The sequence below is a fragment of the Stegastes partitus genome, unplaced genomic scaffold (genome assembly GCF_000690725.1).
Source record: "Stegastes partitus isolate 25-593 unplaced genomic scaffold, Stegastes_partitus-1.0.2 Scaffold1354, whole genome shotgun sequence".
Classification (NCBI taxonomy): domain Eukaryota; kingdom Metazoa; phylum Chordata; class Actinopteri; family Pomacentridae; genus Stegastes; species Stegastes partitus.
The window spans coordinates 161,679-178,990 of record NW_007579085.1 but is presented as its reverse complement, the minus strand read 5'-3'; the positions used below and the strand labels follow the sequence as shown (position 1 = coordinate 178,990).

Here is a 17,312-nt window from a genome sequence, read left to right as displayed (position 1 = left end):
ACAAGATGACCTCAGGGGTCATCACATATACCACCAGGTATATTCTGGTCTATTCCAGGTTATTCCTGACGGTATTATTTGGAGGCTGTTTCATAACCCTGTACGTTACAAATCTTTGTTAATGCCCTCCTAAACTGGACTGAGGGGTATCGTCTGGCCTTGGCGAACATCGTGCCACAGAGAATAAACCAGCATAAGCTATTTTGTACCCCACGTGACATTTTGACCTCAGCCAGACCTGGTTGAAGGTGACTCATATTTATTTACTGTGTACTAGAACACTGAACAGTAGCTACTACTATGTGACGTAAAGAACCTGAAGCACTGGGTTGCGTTAAGTGATCAGTGACTCTGCATTTTGAGTCCCAGATCTACTGTAATGTCACTAAGAACAAACAGCAGAGACGTGCAAAATGGTCTAAAACAGCTTGAAAGCTTTCTTTGTTATATGCGTCATAAATATTTAACAGTTTTTCATCTAAAAAGTCATAGACATGCAGAAACATGCTGTCACCTCCAAAGCCTCAGTAATCCACTGTTTTAACTTCAGTTGTTCAGTTTTGAGTGTGTTTGTGTGTCACATCACGGCTTGCGTAACTATTGATTTAGCTTCTTGTTTTTGGCAGGAGAGTGATCCACATGTTAACACAAATATGTGTGTCAGAGTGTGTGTCCTGAAACCTCTTGCTCGCTGATCAATTTATTAATGGACTGTTTTATTTGTAAATTAATTCCTGTTTATATTTGTTTGTCCGGTGACATCAATCAGCACAGTGCTTTATGATCATTTATGCAACATCTGCAATCGTCTGTATAAGTTCACCTGAATCCAGAAAAATCATTTTCATGGAGTCCATAGCATAAAAAAACAAATCTCTGCAAAAACAAACAGAAAAACAGTGTTTCTGTACAGAAAAGATGTCCTGGGAACTCGTGAATAATCTGTTGACGTCACCTTGAACTGTTTGTCCAAGGACATAGTACCAAAACGTTGCTGATGAGTTTTTAAAAGTTTAAAAAAAAAAATTGTAACTATTTAATTGCTTGTACTTCCATTGTATATGAAGAACATGTGAGAAAACCTAAGCACATAAAAACACAACAACTAATGTGACATTTAAAATCAGTAAATACAACCTTTAAAGTTGTCAATGAACCAAAGCCATTTTCTCTTAATGCTTCCACCTCAGATCAGTTATCACAAAGCAAATACTTGTGAATCTCATCTAAGTGCACATACAGAAAGACTTGTACAATGTTGTTTACGACATGATCATGTGAGAGGTTGGAGAGGGTCCTGCATGTGTGCTCTTTGCTCAGTGGTGTCTGTGTGTTAATGTGCCGTTTTGGACATGCGAGTATGTGCGTTGGGTGTTGGGGTGAAAGGTCATTGTGTGGGTGGTCATCAGGGGTTGTGTGAGGGAAGCTGTGGGATGTTGTTTTGAAGCAGGATGAGACTGAACGCGCGGCTCTTCCAACGTCCAAACATTAGCCCCCATAAGAGTCCGTCTGCCCCGACTGGGCCCCTCCGCTAACACGTTGACATGTATAAACACTCAGACAAGAGACGCATCCGAGAAATGATACCTCTTAGCATGTTCTAGTGTGTCATGTGGGTGTATGTGCAAGTGAGATGGACAGATGTATTTAAAATATAGATCTTTTTTAAATCAAGAAGGTATAACAAAAGAATCAAGAAACACACAAGAAGAGATAACCGTTCCCCCACACACACCAGAAAACCGCTCTCTGAAACCTACTAGAAGTTTGCAGTCTACATACATGTGCTATTCACTGAATAATACTTCATACAGCAGCTTGGTGTCATTTCTAAAAGTAAATGCTGGGTTGCCAGATTGTAAAGATCGCATTGACAGGCAGTTGTCCATCTTCTACTGGAGTCATAATTCAGTTAGTTTATTAATAAACACCCATGGGTTTGACACTTTCTATTAAATCATGCAGTTGAAGGCTACAATTGTTAATAAGTCACTAATAAAGGCTATTATTATTATTATATAATACTAATAAGTTGTTAATGAATGGGTTTTGGCCAAAAGTTGTCTCAGTCCCTTCTTCAGGTTATTTTGTTAGCTGCTGTGGTGGTTCTCATCTTTGATTGGTTGTTCAACCACTTTGGTTCAGACTGAATTAAGCCTTTAGATTATGACCAAACTGCAAACCAATTCCCATCAGTCCCAGCTGTACTTAACCTTACTGCTAATTTGCAGATGTTGTACTTGCACACAAACTGTGTTCACCAACAAAGTAAATATTATACCTACTGAATATTAGCACTTGAGCATTCGCCTAGTAGGCAGACAAGCGTACTGATGGTAGCATTTAGCTCAAGGCACTGCTGTGAGCAATTATACTGAACAAAAATCTAAAACACAGCATTTAATATACATTGTTTTTTTGAGATAAGGGAATACGTGTTTGTTGTTCCAACACACAGCAGCATCTCCGCAACAGAGTAAAGGTCATGAACCAACTAAATGCACACTATATTGGAAATGATGATTTGCAGATTGAGAGTTGGGTCATAGACCATAAATCCGTAGTCACTAATGAGTAACACATCTATAACGCTCAGAGTTAATGAGGCTGTCGATGTTGGCTTGCCACGAGACCGTGACCTTCTGCACGCACTGGAAAGTTTTTACCCGGGATGAGAGTCAGCACCTTCAAGTCTAAGACCATATTTTTCTGATGGAAACCGGTGGATTATTTCCTTCAGGTTGGGGGGGGGGTTGTTGCCCCAAGTGAAGGCATTTATCTTGTTCACGAGTGACAGGAAAGGGAAGTGTGAGGTGGACAGAAGGATTGGTGCAGCATCAGCAGTCATGTAGGGGTTGTACCGGACCATCGTGGTCAAGAGAAAACTGAAGCAGAAGGCAAACGTTTTCGGTTTGTACTAATCGGTCTTTGTTCCAACCTTCACCAGTTCATCGTAGGGACTGAAATGATAACATCGATGATACAAGCAGCTGAAATGAGTTTCCTCTGTAGGATATCTGGGTTCAACCTTACGGTAAGGAACTCCAACATCTGGAGGGAGTTCAGTCAAGAGTCACTGCTTCTTTATGTTGAAAGGTAAAAACTGAGGTGATTCCAGCATCTGATCAGGTGCCTTCTTACGATATGCACACTAAGATTAAGATTAGGCACCTTCTTTTGGAGATTTTCTGGGCCCGTCCAACTGAGAGGAGCCCTCAGGGTAGACTCGGGACTCACTGGAGAGTTTACATATCTCACCTGGCCTGGGAACTCTTTGGCTTCCTCAGGAGGAACTGGAAGATGTTGCTGGAGAGAAGAATATCTAGACTGAACTGCACCACAACCCGACTCTGAAAGTGTGGACGAATATGACTGGATGGATGGATGCTGGCTTGGGTAATGTTGTCCAACTCATCCTGGATGACTTGGCGAAGCTGATGAACATTTTGGAGGACAGGATCAAGTTGTTGGACACGTCCATCCAGGGTATCATGTGGCAGATTGTTTGTTGTACGTTCCTGTCTGAAACGATTTCTTAGACAAGTCGTGGAGTTGTAGGAGTGTCTATCTATAACCCTAACTGACCTGCCAGCATCCAGCAGGAAAACAGCCTGTTCTTTTTCTCTTGTCATCTGTGGCATCATGTCATTTGAATGCATTTTCAGGCGGACTTTTATAGTCACCGCTCACAGGAACATCTGTGTGCTGGTTTATTTGATCATTGTCCTTTAACCCTTTTCAGGATTTTTGGGTTCTTCTGGACCCCAGGCCATTTGGTTTAGGTGACAGGTATTATTTTTGTTTTTTTTTTGAAGATAATATAAAAGTGGTACATTTGTCATGCATTTGGAACCAAAAATATGTCAACTTATCAGAAAACGTATTTAACATAGTATAAAAGTCTATAACGAATACCAACAAATACTTTGCACATATTCTTTCTTGGGGTCCAATGGACCCCAAAAGACCTTCTACATATGGCAACATGAAAGTCCGGAATAGAGTTAAAGCCATTAATTAACTTGGTGGTCGAGAATGTGTCACCACTCACACAGCTAAATTTAACCAGTTTTTAACTAAATCTATAGAAACAAGACTTTCAACTTCATTTCTAAATGAGAAAAGAAGACAATTGGATGCTGCGTTAATAATTTTGCACAGTTTGGCACAGCTGGCTGCAGAAATAGATCCAAGAGTTTGTATTGTCACATGCTCATATACAGTATGTGCAGTGAAATGCATCGTGACTGTTCAACAGGACATTTAAAAAAGAACTGTTTAAAAAAATACAAAATTCGAAGATTGAAATAAAATAGAAATAGAAATAGAAATAAGGGCTCATCTCTTCAACTGCTAGAGAAAATCACTTAAATCCAGTGAGGCCAGTCTGATGGGTGGACAAGGGTGGCCCTAATCTGGCAACCCAGCAGAAGACCACTAATAAAACCATTTGTTACAGACTTTATAAACAGCTTCTTTGTCTAGGAACACTACAAGTTTGTACAGAGCATGTTTGACAAACATGATGTGGGGAGGGAAAAAATGTAAGTTGAAGGAATGTAGGATTCAATAACAATTTGGAAACCCTGGCTCTGCTCACATACAGTCTGAGTGCGTGTGATACGTTCCTCATTGCACGTCTCCTGACTGCCAGCAAAGCAGCTGCAAACCCTCAAACACACACACACACACACACACACACACACACAGGCGGGATTGTGGGTTAATTGAGTGTGGATGTCTGGAGTGGCTGACCTTCACGTCCCCCCGCAGAGGAACACTGAGACCTTACAGGAGGATTTAAGCTGTCAGACAGAGTTGGATTCACTTTCTTCTGCTCATAATCACTTTTATTCACTGACGTGCTCAAACGCATCTCGCGCATTCTGTAGCTCCGCGTCCTCTTTGTCTCCCATCAACGATCAAACTTTCAGCTCCACGTGTGCTGCGCGTTCACGGAGCTGCGCCGTGATTGGTGGAGACACAGGCTCCCTTCACTCCGGCCCGTCGCGGACGCGCATCGCTCCTGCAGCTTTATATACTTGAGCGTTAACGGCGCGGCCGCAGCACATAGTGCAAAAAAACCAAAACAAAACAACAACAAAAAACCCTTCTAGTCCTGCAGCGCCAGCCTGACACTAACGAAGCATTAAAGGGAAAAAAGGAGCACATAGAGACTGAATGAGCTGCAGGTATGTCGGTGAACTGTGCGTTTCTGGTGTTTTTCCTGCTGCTGGGCTGCCATCAGGTGCTCTGCGTGGACCCGCATGATGTCCAGGAGAAACAAGTGAGCCAAGTCAAAAGACGTCTGTCCTTGCAGAGCGCAGGTGAGTTCACTTCATTAACCATGTTTTATAACATCACTCATTTTTAAAACAAATCAAATCGTGTGAATGGATCTTTCATTAGGGATCCCCAAGATGCCCCATAGTGCCTGTTGATTCTGGAAAGTTGGCATTTTTATTCTTGGTGTTTGACTTTCATCACACGTGTGAGCACCGAGCTCCGAGCCGGTCAGCACGTCCTCCTGCTCCGCTGGTGGCTGTAATTCAATGCGCAGCTCCGGTGGCTCGATCCCTTCCAAGCGCATTCCCTGCAGCTCCAGCAGGGCGGTGCGTGAAGGCACCTCCAGGCCCGGAGCTGAGCTGCAGGCAGCGGGATTGTAGAGAGCGAGAACAACATCTCCCACAGCTGGGTAAAGATTAACCAAGACCCCCAGCGAGACGTGATCCGGCTCATAGACCTCCTCCACCGTGTAAAAAAACAAAACTCTTTTCAAACTATATATTTATGTCATATAATTAAAAAAACAGTAAGTGTTCCTGAAGTCATCATGATAATATTTGCATTTACACCAAACTGAAATCATGTTTTCTATAAAGTGAAAGCATTGTTGTCCATCGTTGAGCTGACCTTGTAAAACTTAAACAGAATTTGAATCAACATGGTCTCATGCAAAAAGAAACTGAGGCACTCAACTTCTTTTTTATGATGTTTTTAAAGGTAAACTCCAGACCTGCCTTTTTAGTCAGGCTTTTTGTTTGGTTTGATGAATTTTATTTATTTATTTATTACTCTTTGTAGGACTAATTTTATTTATTGATTTCTGTTTATTCACTTGTTTACGCCTATTCAGTGTTTATTACTTTATTTTACAATATTATTTTCTTTCTATTTAAAAAAATAAATAAATTTTGGCTTCTGTTTTGTCTTCTACCTATACCACTCTATATTATATTTATTTTTATTTTATTTCATCTGATGTCCCCAGGCTAGCATTTCCTCAGTTTCTGAATCCCTGTTTTTGAGTCCTTCATTGATAACATAAGTGCAGGGTTTTGTTTGTACTGTTTTATTGTGTGTTTATTCCTTTTATCTGTAGAGCACTTTGTGTTACATTAAGTTTGCATGAAAAGTGCTGTATGAATTAAGTCTGATTGATCATAAGCTGCTGCAGTGTAGGCAGCTGCTCTCTTCAAGGCACAGCAGAATACAGCGCAGTAGCCCATAAGATGTGGGAGATGCACCAGTGTTTGTCGCACCACTGTTGGAAAGCTCATCCTGATGTGTTTCTGTGTCTCCCAGCGGAGATTCAGAGCTGTCTGGTGAGTTCAGGGGACGTCGGCTGCGGGATGTTCCAGTGTTTCAGCAACAACTCCTGCGACATCCAGGGCCTGCACCACATTTGCCTCACTCTGCTGCACAACGCTGGGCGCTACGACTCACAGGTGAGCATCAGCAACGCACTCGGACGCACGACAAGCACGATTCAAAAGCTGCTTGTTTGCCATCAGGCCCATTTGCACCAGCTGGCGGCGTGAAATGAAGTTCAGCAGCAGCTTAGTGCCGGGTAAGAGAAGACAAATCTGGATAGGTGTTTTTATTTCATTTAATCCCTTCAGTCATTAAAGTCATTTGTGAGGAATGTTTTGCTGTACAAGGAGCAGTGTATGGTCGTGCAGGGTAGTAGTGGTTACAGAACAATCTGAGAGGGCAGCTGAAATGAGAGAGGGAACAGCTTGTCCACTTTACTGGAATAGAAATACACGAGAAAGTGATGCAGGTCTAATGTGTCTCCAGCAAGGACAGGAACTGTGGATAATGTTCAGTAAGGTGACTGTACTGTACTACACAACCACATAACTATATATATATACATAACTGTGTATATATAGACATTTGCTGCACCTATGCTCTCATGTCACTCTGTAGGACACCTCGACAGGCTCCCTTATTCATATGTGTAGGTGCAGGCATGTGTAGACTCATAAGTATTTAATGCAGAGTTAGCTGCGTTTTCCTATCAATATCACTTTGATAAGCAAGTTTAGCTTTGTATACATGCACATTTTTCAAAGTTCTTGCTGTATGACACCATTCACTCGTTCGACTATTCCCTATAACTGTGGATGATAGACAGAGCCTGGCCTTTGTTCTATTTCTAGCTTTTGACATTTTAACCTACTGTTTTGTCTACAAATTCTTTGAGCCAATCACTGTTAGCAGCGCAAATCTTCCCAGCATTGGTATTTTACTACTGTGCATGTATATACATTGTTAAATGTTGCTCTTTCACAGCACATGCTCCCTTTCTGTACTGTTACCTGTTTGGCACAATAACACTGGCGCTTAAAACCTTCTCTAATCACCAGTTAAATTGCCACTGCATGAAAATCAAATAACTCAGCTTAACTTGACGCAGCTTTTCAATCCTTTTTAGATACTATTTTGTAAAGCTCCAAAACCACACTGCACAGCGAGAAGTGGCAGATTTAAACACTCAAAAATCCTGGTAGTTTAAAAAAACTGGGTTCTTGAATTTAGACTGAGGTAAACCAGAGGTAGTGTTACCAGCTGAGATAAAAGGTAGCCAAGCAGCTAACAAATCAAGTTAACGTGAGTTGATTGAAAAGGCTTTCTGCAGCTGAATTTATAAGTTTACAGCTGATTCTTATGAAAACAAGTGTCCTGTAAAGGGATATAAAATATGCACTTTTTAAATATACTTGATGGTCACATAGATGCATGACTCGGACAAAAAGCCGACTGCTGATCATTGGAGCCATTAGCAAGTGTTCCCACTTCCTCTTGTAGATGGTCTACGGAGGCTGGAGCCTGAAACTGGCCGAGGGGGTTAAAAACATTATTTTTGTATTGTTAGTATTTCAAACACTTTAAGTTTTTAGAATTAGCATCTTAGTTTGGCTTTTAGGATAAAGATAACAGGTGTGTTTGGCAAACATTGCTTGTCTCCGGTAGCGCTGCTGGAATTGATCCTAACTCTGATGCAGGGCTGCAGACATCAGCCTAAACACAGCCTGGCTTCCACGCTGGGAGGAAATATTTCACAGTGCATGAGCTAGTTGTGCATGAGGAATAAACATAACCTGTAATCGTTGTGTTTGAAGGTAACACTATGTTACCAGTAGACACATTATTTAACTTAACTCTTTAACCTGAGGGTGCTGTGTGTATGGCATGTGGAGAAATCCACAAACTGGTAGCTTGCCAAGTTATGATTATGATTGGACTCTATATAAATGCTAATTGTGGTCACTGGATATGTAACAACATTAGTCAGAGCAAGATTATACAGCAGTAATGTGTTTTACAGCTTTTTGTTAAGCTTCTCTGCCCCCAAGTGGCCAAAAAAATAAACATATACGTTGGGAGTTATGGGCTTTTGTAATCATCGCTCCTCTTAACACTGGTTGTGGTTCAAGTCAACTCAGAGTGGGATTATTACAGCAAAGTTTTTTCAATGTATAAATAGCATGTACTTTTGTATTACAACTGATTTGAAAAAAGTAAGCTAATGTTTTCCAGAACGTGACCACACTCAACATGTCAGACTCTTGTGGATCCAATGTCCAGAGAAGAGCATGATGTGTTTTTTCATTATTGTTAGTGCAGCAATGTTGTGCTATTCAGCGTCACAGTGGAGAGATGTGGGGAAAAGGGGGAAACAGGCTATTTGAGAAACGCATCCGAGGCCAGATTTGACACTGTGATTACACAATATTTATATGATCAAACCTTATTTGAATAGCATGTTAGAGCCATTCAAAGTGCTTTACAGAAGACTGATGAGCTGATAGGTCAACTGTAGTAACAAAAAGTGGAAAATTAATAATAAAATCAATAAAATAGCAATAATAAGAGGATAATAGATGGATATAGATAAAAAGACAATGGCAAAAAAAAAAATCAGTAAGCTCACTCAGCTCAGAAACTCCCACTGATTCTCCTTCTTTTCCTCTCAGGGTAAATCCTTTGTGAAGGATGCACTGAGATGCATGTCGCTGGGACTTCGGCAGCGATTCAGCTGTGTGAGCCGGCGCTGCTCAGCGGTGAAGGAAATGGTGTTCTCGCTGCAGAGAGAGTGTTACTCCAAACACCAGCTCTGCCTGGCGCTGCAGGACCACATGGACACCATGGGGAACCTGGTCCAGTTCCACCTGATGTTTCCTCCAGGGTGAGAGAGACGCGAATTATCAAACGAGTATCAAGTTTTACTTTTTGAAATGCTTGTATGTGTGTATGTGTTATAGCATTTTTTTTTGCATGTAAAAGGTCTGCAAAGTCCACACCAAAAGGGGGTTGTTCACCTACAGAAAACACTTCTTCTCAACTGCCTTGTTTGTAGTCCAGGCTCTTCTTTCATCACTTATCTACGTCACCATGTAGCACATTTTCAGAAGGCCTAGTTTGGCACATCTTCAAATCAATAACGAGTACCTGTCTTGCAGTCCGTCCTTTTTTTCACGTTACTGCCACGTTCACTAACATTTCTTAATCACTTGCAAAGCTCAGTAAATGTTCCGTGTCTTTATGCGCTCTGAGAAACTGAAGAGCCAGTGGATTCAGTTTATTTTTGACAGCGATGTCCTCACAACACTAGGAAAATCTGTAGTGTGAGCATGCTGTCTGATTAATGTGGCTAATGGTAAAGGGAGAATTCATGAGGACGCAGGAAAAGACAACCACAGTGCTGAGACAATCTGACTGTAGCTACACCAGGCCGCGGAATCATGCAAATGTTGTTGTCAAGGGTCTGCTGTGGACGACGCGTCGCTTTGAACGTTGCTGCCGCCATAACTGTGGGATGACATTGTCTTCTTTGGTTTCGTAAAGGCTCTACTAGTGTATCTATGTAAAAGGTGATGAGTACGGACAAATAGAAACCCTTTTCCTCTGCATAAAGACAACTGGATTAGCCGTCATCATGGCTCCACTTGGATAAGTGTGGATCATTTCAATCAGAGCAGACTGGGTTTTCTGGAGGAGGAGGGCCTTGAACAGATGGGAGGTGTTTTAGATACATAGAGAATAAGAGGAGGAATGTACAGTCGGAGTAAAATATTGTGTTTTTGAACATCAAAGCATGTAAACATGTTAAAGTGAAACCCCAAAAGTAAAATGATAAACTTGTAGCTGAGCATCATATGGGCTCTTTAATGTTATGATGTGATGACACCTTTAAAGCAGCTGATTCAAGATGATGCCACTATCCTGAAACTGTTCAGAAACTGTGACAGACTCATGTGAGGGTGGCGTTTTTCTGAATGTACCTTGAGTCTCTATTAACAGTCGGACGGATGCATGAACAAACATTGTCATGTGTCCTTCCAGGCCGTACGTGGAACTGATGAACTTCCTGCTCAAGTGTGGAGACAATGTGAGGACGTGGGTCGGACGGCGGCTGCGCGGTCAGTGCGAGCAGCACTGGGGAGCGCTGTGCGGCAGTTTCGGCAGCATCTGCCCTCTCAGCCAATCTCTGCAGCCCACCACTGTCCCGCCGCCCACCGAGCCCTGGCCTACCACTGCTCAGCAGCCGACCAGAGGAGCTGAACCAGAGGACGGGAGCAGGCAGATCGACAACGCGACCGAACCTGGTCTCCGTTTGCCTGAGAAATCCAACGTTACTGCTTCTTAGACAAAAAAAAGGGGTCACACAGAGGTGCAGACAGGGTACACAAAGATCATGCACTTATTACTATTATACTAGCAGTAGAATGAGTAAAAGTAGTGGTAGTAGTAGTAGTATTCAGTGTGGTATTGCTGATGAAAGCAGTGCAGCATAACTTATTCAATTTGTTGGATATTTGTGTTCGAAATATTAATATTTTTCCTAACTTTTGACTTTGTATAAGGATGAAAAACCAATTATCTACCTCACTTCAACATGACAGTAAACCACAGTGGCTCCGTTCTTCAGCAGCAGGAAGGGACACACACCAGTCAACACTACAGGGAATTTGTAGCTCGAGTGCAGCTGATGGCTCCAAGTCAGAATTCTTCCTATTTAAGTCTGTTTTTGTATTTATGAGGATTGTTATATTGTGCACAGTATAGCAGACACACTATCAGGTGCTACGTTGTGGACAGTCGAGGTGCGGTCTGCAGGAAGGGGAAGCACTCTTTGGTCGTGTTATAAATATGTATTTTTAATGTTCTACTTGAACGATCACATTTCATACAGACCCCAGGTTTCAAGCGATATTTTGTAAGTTTTTATTTTATTTTATTTAAATGAATCTTTAAAACTCAGTTGTAAGCAATTTTAATTGAAATTAATTAAACTACAATGAAGTCGCTGGAGATGTTTGTTCATTAAGTCATTTCTGTCCAGTTAAACACTTATTCACACAAATTCACAGTGTTGCATCTCGCATGGTGATATGTCGGGTATTTTGACATCTACTGGCACATCTGCTGCACAACAACGGATCCCTTGATATTTTGGAAACATTCAGTTTTCATCAAAACTGACTTTTTTGTTCAACATTCACACAGTCTGACTCAACATGGCAAGACACCCTTCAGAGAATCGTCAGATTACTGGTTCAGTAGTCTGAATGTCAGAGGCTACATCTGCACCAATATGTTTTTATTCTAAAGTGGTGTTTAAAAATGAAAAACGATCCTCATCCAGAGTTTCAGTATCAAAATTTAACCTCAGTTGTAAACATACGACAAACAACAGCAATGGCATAAATTAAGTCCAGAGATTTTCTTAACTCCACAATTGGCCGCATTGACAACACGGTCAGAAATACCTGTAGCCTAATTCGCTATCTGTGTTGATTGAACAACTGGCTGTCAAGGCTGGTATCTGTGTTTTTCTTTATGTAAACGGTCAAGAAACCATAAGTGTTTACATCATTGTTTCCCAAAGACTCAAACTAAAATGGTTTGCAAAAGTCTCTGTTTCAGGTCTCCTAAAATACTGTAGTGTTGTGCATGACGCATCAATAAAGGAGAAGTGTTTTAAAAAGAAAACATACACGTGCAGATGCAGCCTGACTGAAGGGAAGAAAGGCACAAGGTAAACTCATCAACAACTGTAACAACAACATCTTAAAATAAGCCATCCAGAGCAGACATACATACACACACACTTTCTCTTTTCAACATGCACACAAACACGTTACTTTGACAAAAAGTAAACATGGTGGAGCTTATTGCATACCGTGTCCTTGATGCTGGTTAGTTCTGAATGCCACATGAAGAATTAAAGCCTCAGACTGCTTCAAAGTGCTTTTCCTGAACCCACAATCCAACAGCGATAGGCAGTAGACAATACGATCTGAGCTTCTCTCAAAGAGCTCTACAGCTACTTCTTCTGAAACTGTCAACTCCTATCCCAATTAATACAAGTGCCACAAAGACGTACTGACAGCAGCGTTTCCATCCCTCCTTCAAATGTGACCATCTGCAATGCATATAAAAACTTCTGCCTGGAGATGTGTCCATCAGCACACCCCATTTGTTTGAAGCATGCTGAGGCTTTAAACTTTTTGCTGTTCATTGAAACCCTCTAATGCCAGTTTTGTGCTCCTTTCAGTTCAGTTAAAGGATTCCTGTTTAAAACGATCACAACCTTCCCAACTGATTTATAAACCCACATTTTGCATTACTGTACATACATGGTGAAAGGTTTTCACTTGACACCCCCTCTGCGTGCCTCAGTCTCACTGCTGCTTCTAACACCCCATGTGGACCCTGCTTCTCCTTCATACCTCCTACTTGCGAAAGTCAGTTCTTGAATCTTGGAGGAAAAGCAGTGATCCTGCAGGTTTGGCTGCTCGGCTAGATGAAGGGAAAGAGGCGCTTCTTGAGGATGTAAAGGACAGTAGCGAGGAAGAGGGCTAAAGCCAGGAAGATGAGCAGCTTGTCTGTCAGCTCCCGACGGTTGTACTTGAGGATCAGCTTCCTGCCCAGGTGGATGGTTCCAGTCATGTTTTTAAACTCCTCATTGGTTTCCTGCACCGTCCTGGAGGAGGTGGCTGAGGTGAGGAGGAAGAAGAGGAAGATGGGTTAGGAAGTGTGAAAGGGAGATTGAAACACAAAATTGGAATTATGTAAAAACATATATGGATAAAGTAGAGTTCTGTTTTTTTACCCAGTGAGCCGATGGTGTCCTCACTCTGCTTCACCTGTTCAGCCATCATCCTGCTGATGGACATCAAACTCTCTGTGATGTTGCTGCTGGTTTCCACTAGATTTTCTTTGGTTGCCTTCCTGAGAACAAAGCAGACCAGGTGATGCACAGTTTCCAGTTCAGTTCCAGAAGAGTAGCAGCAATATGTTGTTTTTATAAGGGTGACTGTTTGACTGTGTTGAAATAAATAAATAAATAAATAAATAAATACATACATACATACATACATACATAAATACATACATACATACATACATACATACATACATACATAAATAAAATATATGTGTGTGTAAAAAAAAGACTGGGTTCTGGTTGTAACTGAACTCAAAGCTTACTAACTCCATGGCAGTGTTAAATACCAAAGCTCTCGACTCCTAAGAACTACAGAACTTGATATGAAGGTCTTCAACTCGTGTCAGCATCAGAGCAGAGCCTCTCAAGCTGAAGTGTACTTACCTCTGCCTGGTGCTCTGGTTTTCTCCACTACGCAGCAGCTCATCCTTCTCCATGCTGTCTATGGCAAGTTTACAAGCGAGGTTAGATTTCCTCCACGCTGTCTGGTTACTGGAATCCAGAGGAAAAAAAAATGTTAAAACATCTTAATAGGAATGGCACTTTCTGATTTAGATCAATCACAGGCCAAAACTGTGCTTCTTTGCTGTAGTATTTGCAATTATCTGCCTCCTAAAGGCTGATTAGCTACAGATATGAATGTAGTTGTCTTATTCCAGATAACTAGAGCACATATTTGATATGAATAGTTGGTTTTGAGATTCAACATAAAGGATATACGTCTAGAATTTACTTTCACTTGAGAAAAACAGACATTTTCACAATACTGTATCAGTCAAATATGTTCTGTGACATACACACACACATCAAAGCTAATGCAAAGCAGGCAACACTAATTATCACTCAAAGAAACTTTTTTGGGATTAATAATGTTAATGAAGTAAATAATTTAAGAGCGAAATAAAATGATTGCTGTCACACAAGTTGCATTTTCATGTGTGTGCATTCAGACACCTCAGCATTTGCCGTCGCTGGCTCTCAGTCTCTGCCTGGATGGCCAGTCTGTCTGACTCTCTGTCCTGCTCTTTAGCCATCTGCTCCAGATCCTGACAACAACAACACAACGCCACACAACACGGTTCCAGTTGAATCAATAAATGTTTTAGATGTGTCATAGTATGAATGTGTGGCTGAGGTATTATTATTATTATTATTATTATTATCATTCTATACCTGTATTCTGAGCCTCAGCTTGTTGAACTTCTGTTTGACCTGAGAGTTGAGCTCCATGAGAGCAGACTGAGGTCCAGGACAATCCCTGATGTCCTACAGACAACACACACAAACACAAGGTTAAATCTTATGTATTGATGACTATACAACTGTAGAAATAACCATTAGGCCATGTGTTTTGTTTGCAAAGTCTATACAATAAACCAAGAACATTGATACATTTGTTAGAAATTTACGGTTAAATAATTGCAGCTTCCTCTTGAAAACATGAAAAAAGTCAGATAATAATTTATTACATATAAAAAACTGTGTCTATAAATATGTCGTATTACCATTAAAAAATGCAAAATTCACACTCGATTCCCCAATTATTCACTACATAGACTGTATACGTGAAGCCAACAGATAATGTAATCTAAATATCACTCAATAATAGTACTTTAACAGTTATATTGAAAGCTGTGTTAGATTAAACAATAAATATAAAATGGAGATTAATAACAAAATGCACGTGTTTTTGAGCAACACAAACAAACTAAATATATACAAATATTGGGTTTGGATTGATAGTGACTAGCGAGTACACATGGACCATGGGTTCATTAAATTATTAGTTAAATAAAATATTCACACCAAATAAATAAAATACATTTAATTTTGAGCTGTATACAAGTAGTCTGGTGATGATCTATGTTGGCATGCAGAGAGGTTCTGGTGTGTTTGTGTGTTTCATTGATTTTGTTCATAAAATATACACAAACAAACAAACAAAAAAACAAACAGGAGTTTAACATTTTTCTTCTTCAATAAACAGTCATCTATTTAACATTTCGCTTGACATACTGATCTTTCTTACATTACTTTACCTGAATAATACATCACTGCAGGATATAAAGGCTGTCGTGAACATATTTTCAAATAACAATATTTCATTTCTTGGTCTATAAAATGAGGAGAAATGCTCATTAAAGCTTCCCAAAACCAAATCAGATTAAATCAAGTTACTTGTTTTGTTTGGATGCTGCAAACATTCACACCTTAAAAGGTGGAGACACAACATTTGAGCATTAAAATACACATTTTCAATGAAAAATCGATTATTAAAACGGTTATTGATAATTACCTGGTGACTGATTCATTGCGGTAAATAAAAATAAACCTCAGTATGATAAATCCTCTGTTTTGAAGCTAACGTTAGCTTCACTGTAGCCCAACTTTCAGACCCGTTACTCATCTTCCGTCACTTCTCCAGAACAACAACAACAATTCAGCAAGAGCAAAAAATAAATCAGTAAAGGAACCGCATGTTTTCAGCCCTTACCTGGATGAGAGCTTTGATTTCAAGATCATATTTTATAATTTCTTGTCCGCAAATTCGGATGTGAACATCCGCAGAAGACGCCATTATTGTTTTGGTACGGCAAGCTGCAGGGCCAAAAGACGACGAGCTCTGCTCGTCTTTTCTCAAACGCGTTTCTTAAAAATCGTCAGAAAGTCGTTTCTTAAGCCGTAAAATACCAACTAATAAAATAAAATAAAAACAAACAAACAAAAATGTTAATGGTAATTTTAGCTTCACTTGAATGTTTAAAATCCAATATATAGAATAAAGAAATACAAGAATACAACAAATCTCGAAATGATTACATATGGAATTATCAGTCATTATTGTCAGTTTGATGAACATGTGAAGATTTCAAAAACAGCAAAGAGCCATTTTATATTTCTTTAATTACATTAATCAGGAACTTCATACCCACAGAGGCAGCCCACCTAGTTATGCACTGTGATTTCCTCTCATTTTTCATGTTGTGTAACAGTATGGCCTCAAGCATCATCATCAGCCATCAAATATAGTTTATCCATTACAACAGTCATGGAGCAAAAGACTGTCCAGTGGTTTCTCTGTCACATCCTGAATAGATATAATCTACTTAGCTTTGAGAGCTTCATTCATTTTTGTTTTGTCAGAGCCTCTATAAAATATCACATCATAGATCTTAATTTGGGAGATCGGCTTTCTCCATAAAGCTCTGGCAACTCTGGAACACATTATCCAGCGAAATCAAATCAATTACAGATATAAAATCATTCCCAAGACAGGTTAAGGGATGGCTGAAGGCACACCAAGCTGCAGTCATTTTTAACCAATTGTTGTTTGTCCTCTTGTACAACAGAACCAATATATTTTTTTGTCAGTATTTATCATATTTTAATGTCTGTAGTGTTACTGTGTTTTTATAAAAAAGAAAGCAGCTGATTTTAATTGTACTGTGTGTAAAAGCCCAAGTTGAAAAATGAAAAATAGAATATGTAGATTATTTCTTCCCCCTGTACTTCTTTTATTATCTTGTTTAATTAGAATGGACATATGTTAAATGTAAATGTGCAGTGAAAGTGAACTTGTGAAATACTTTTATGTCGATTTATGTAATGAAAACTCAGTAAAGTCACTTAATATTACATCAATATTCAATTCAATCAATCAAACATACACAAGTCATGATGGGGTGCTAATGGTTTTATTATTTTGATATTAAAATCAATAAACATAATCAGACTAACGTGGTTACAAGCAGAGCTGTGGTACCAACTCCCGGCTGATACAACAGAGAAAGAA

The 17,312-nt window shown here is 40.1% G+C and overlaps 2 protein-coding genes across 2 annotated transcripts in view; one reads left to right on the top strand and one right to left on the bottom strand.

The window, feature by feature from the left end:
* The window catches only part of bod1 (biorientation of chromosomes in cell division 1), a 16,636-nt gene extending 5,035 nt beyond the window's left edge, over window positions 1-11,601 (top strand). The window contains exons 4-7 of the mRNA XM_008298840.1: window positions 5,193-5,327; window positions 6,586-6,728; window positions 9,264-9,475; window positions 10,633-11,601. Of these exons, the coding sequence (XP_008297062.1) occupies window positions 5,193-5,327; window positions 6,586-6,728; window positions 9,264-9,475; window positions 10,633-10,936 (794 nt within the window). The 3' untranslated portion in view covers window positions 10,937-11,601. The remainder of the gene's footprint in view (window positions 1-5,192; window positions 5,328-6,585; window positions 6,729-9,263; window positions 9,476-10,632) is intronic.
* bnip1b (BCL2 interacting protein 1b) lies at window positions 11,503-16,097 on the bottom strand. Its single transcript, XM_008298836.1, has 6 exons — window positions 16,014-16,097; window positions 14,693-14,785; window positions 14,474-14,565; window positions 13,904-14,011; window positions 13,406-13,524; window positions 11,503-13,289 (listed from the first exon to the last, which is right to left on the bottom strand). The coding sequence occupies exons 1-6, from the start codon at window positions 16,095-16,097 to the stop codon at window positions 13,093-13,095; spliced, it is 693 nt and encodes a 230-aa protein (XP_008297058.1). The 3' UTR covers window positions 11,503-13,092.
* Between the last annotated feature and the right edge of the window lie 1,215 nt (window positions 16,098-17,312).

Excerpts from the sequence above, each read along its gene's own strand:
- bnip1b (XM_008298836.1), bottom strand. The coding sequence starts at position 16,097 with ATGGCGTCTTCTGCGGATGTTCACATCCGAATTTGCGGACAAGAAATT. Across the intron at positions 14,012-14,473 it reads CAGCGACGGCAAATGCTGAG|TAACCAGACAGCGTGGAGGA; the intron begins GTGTCTGAATGC and ends TCTGGATTCCAG. Across the intron at positions 13,290-13,405 it reads GGACACCATCGGCTCACTGG|CCACCTCCTCCAGGACGGTG; the intron begins GTAAAAAAACAG and ends TCCTCACCTCAG.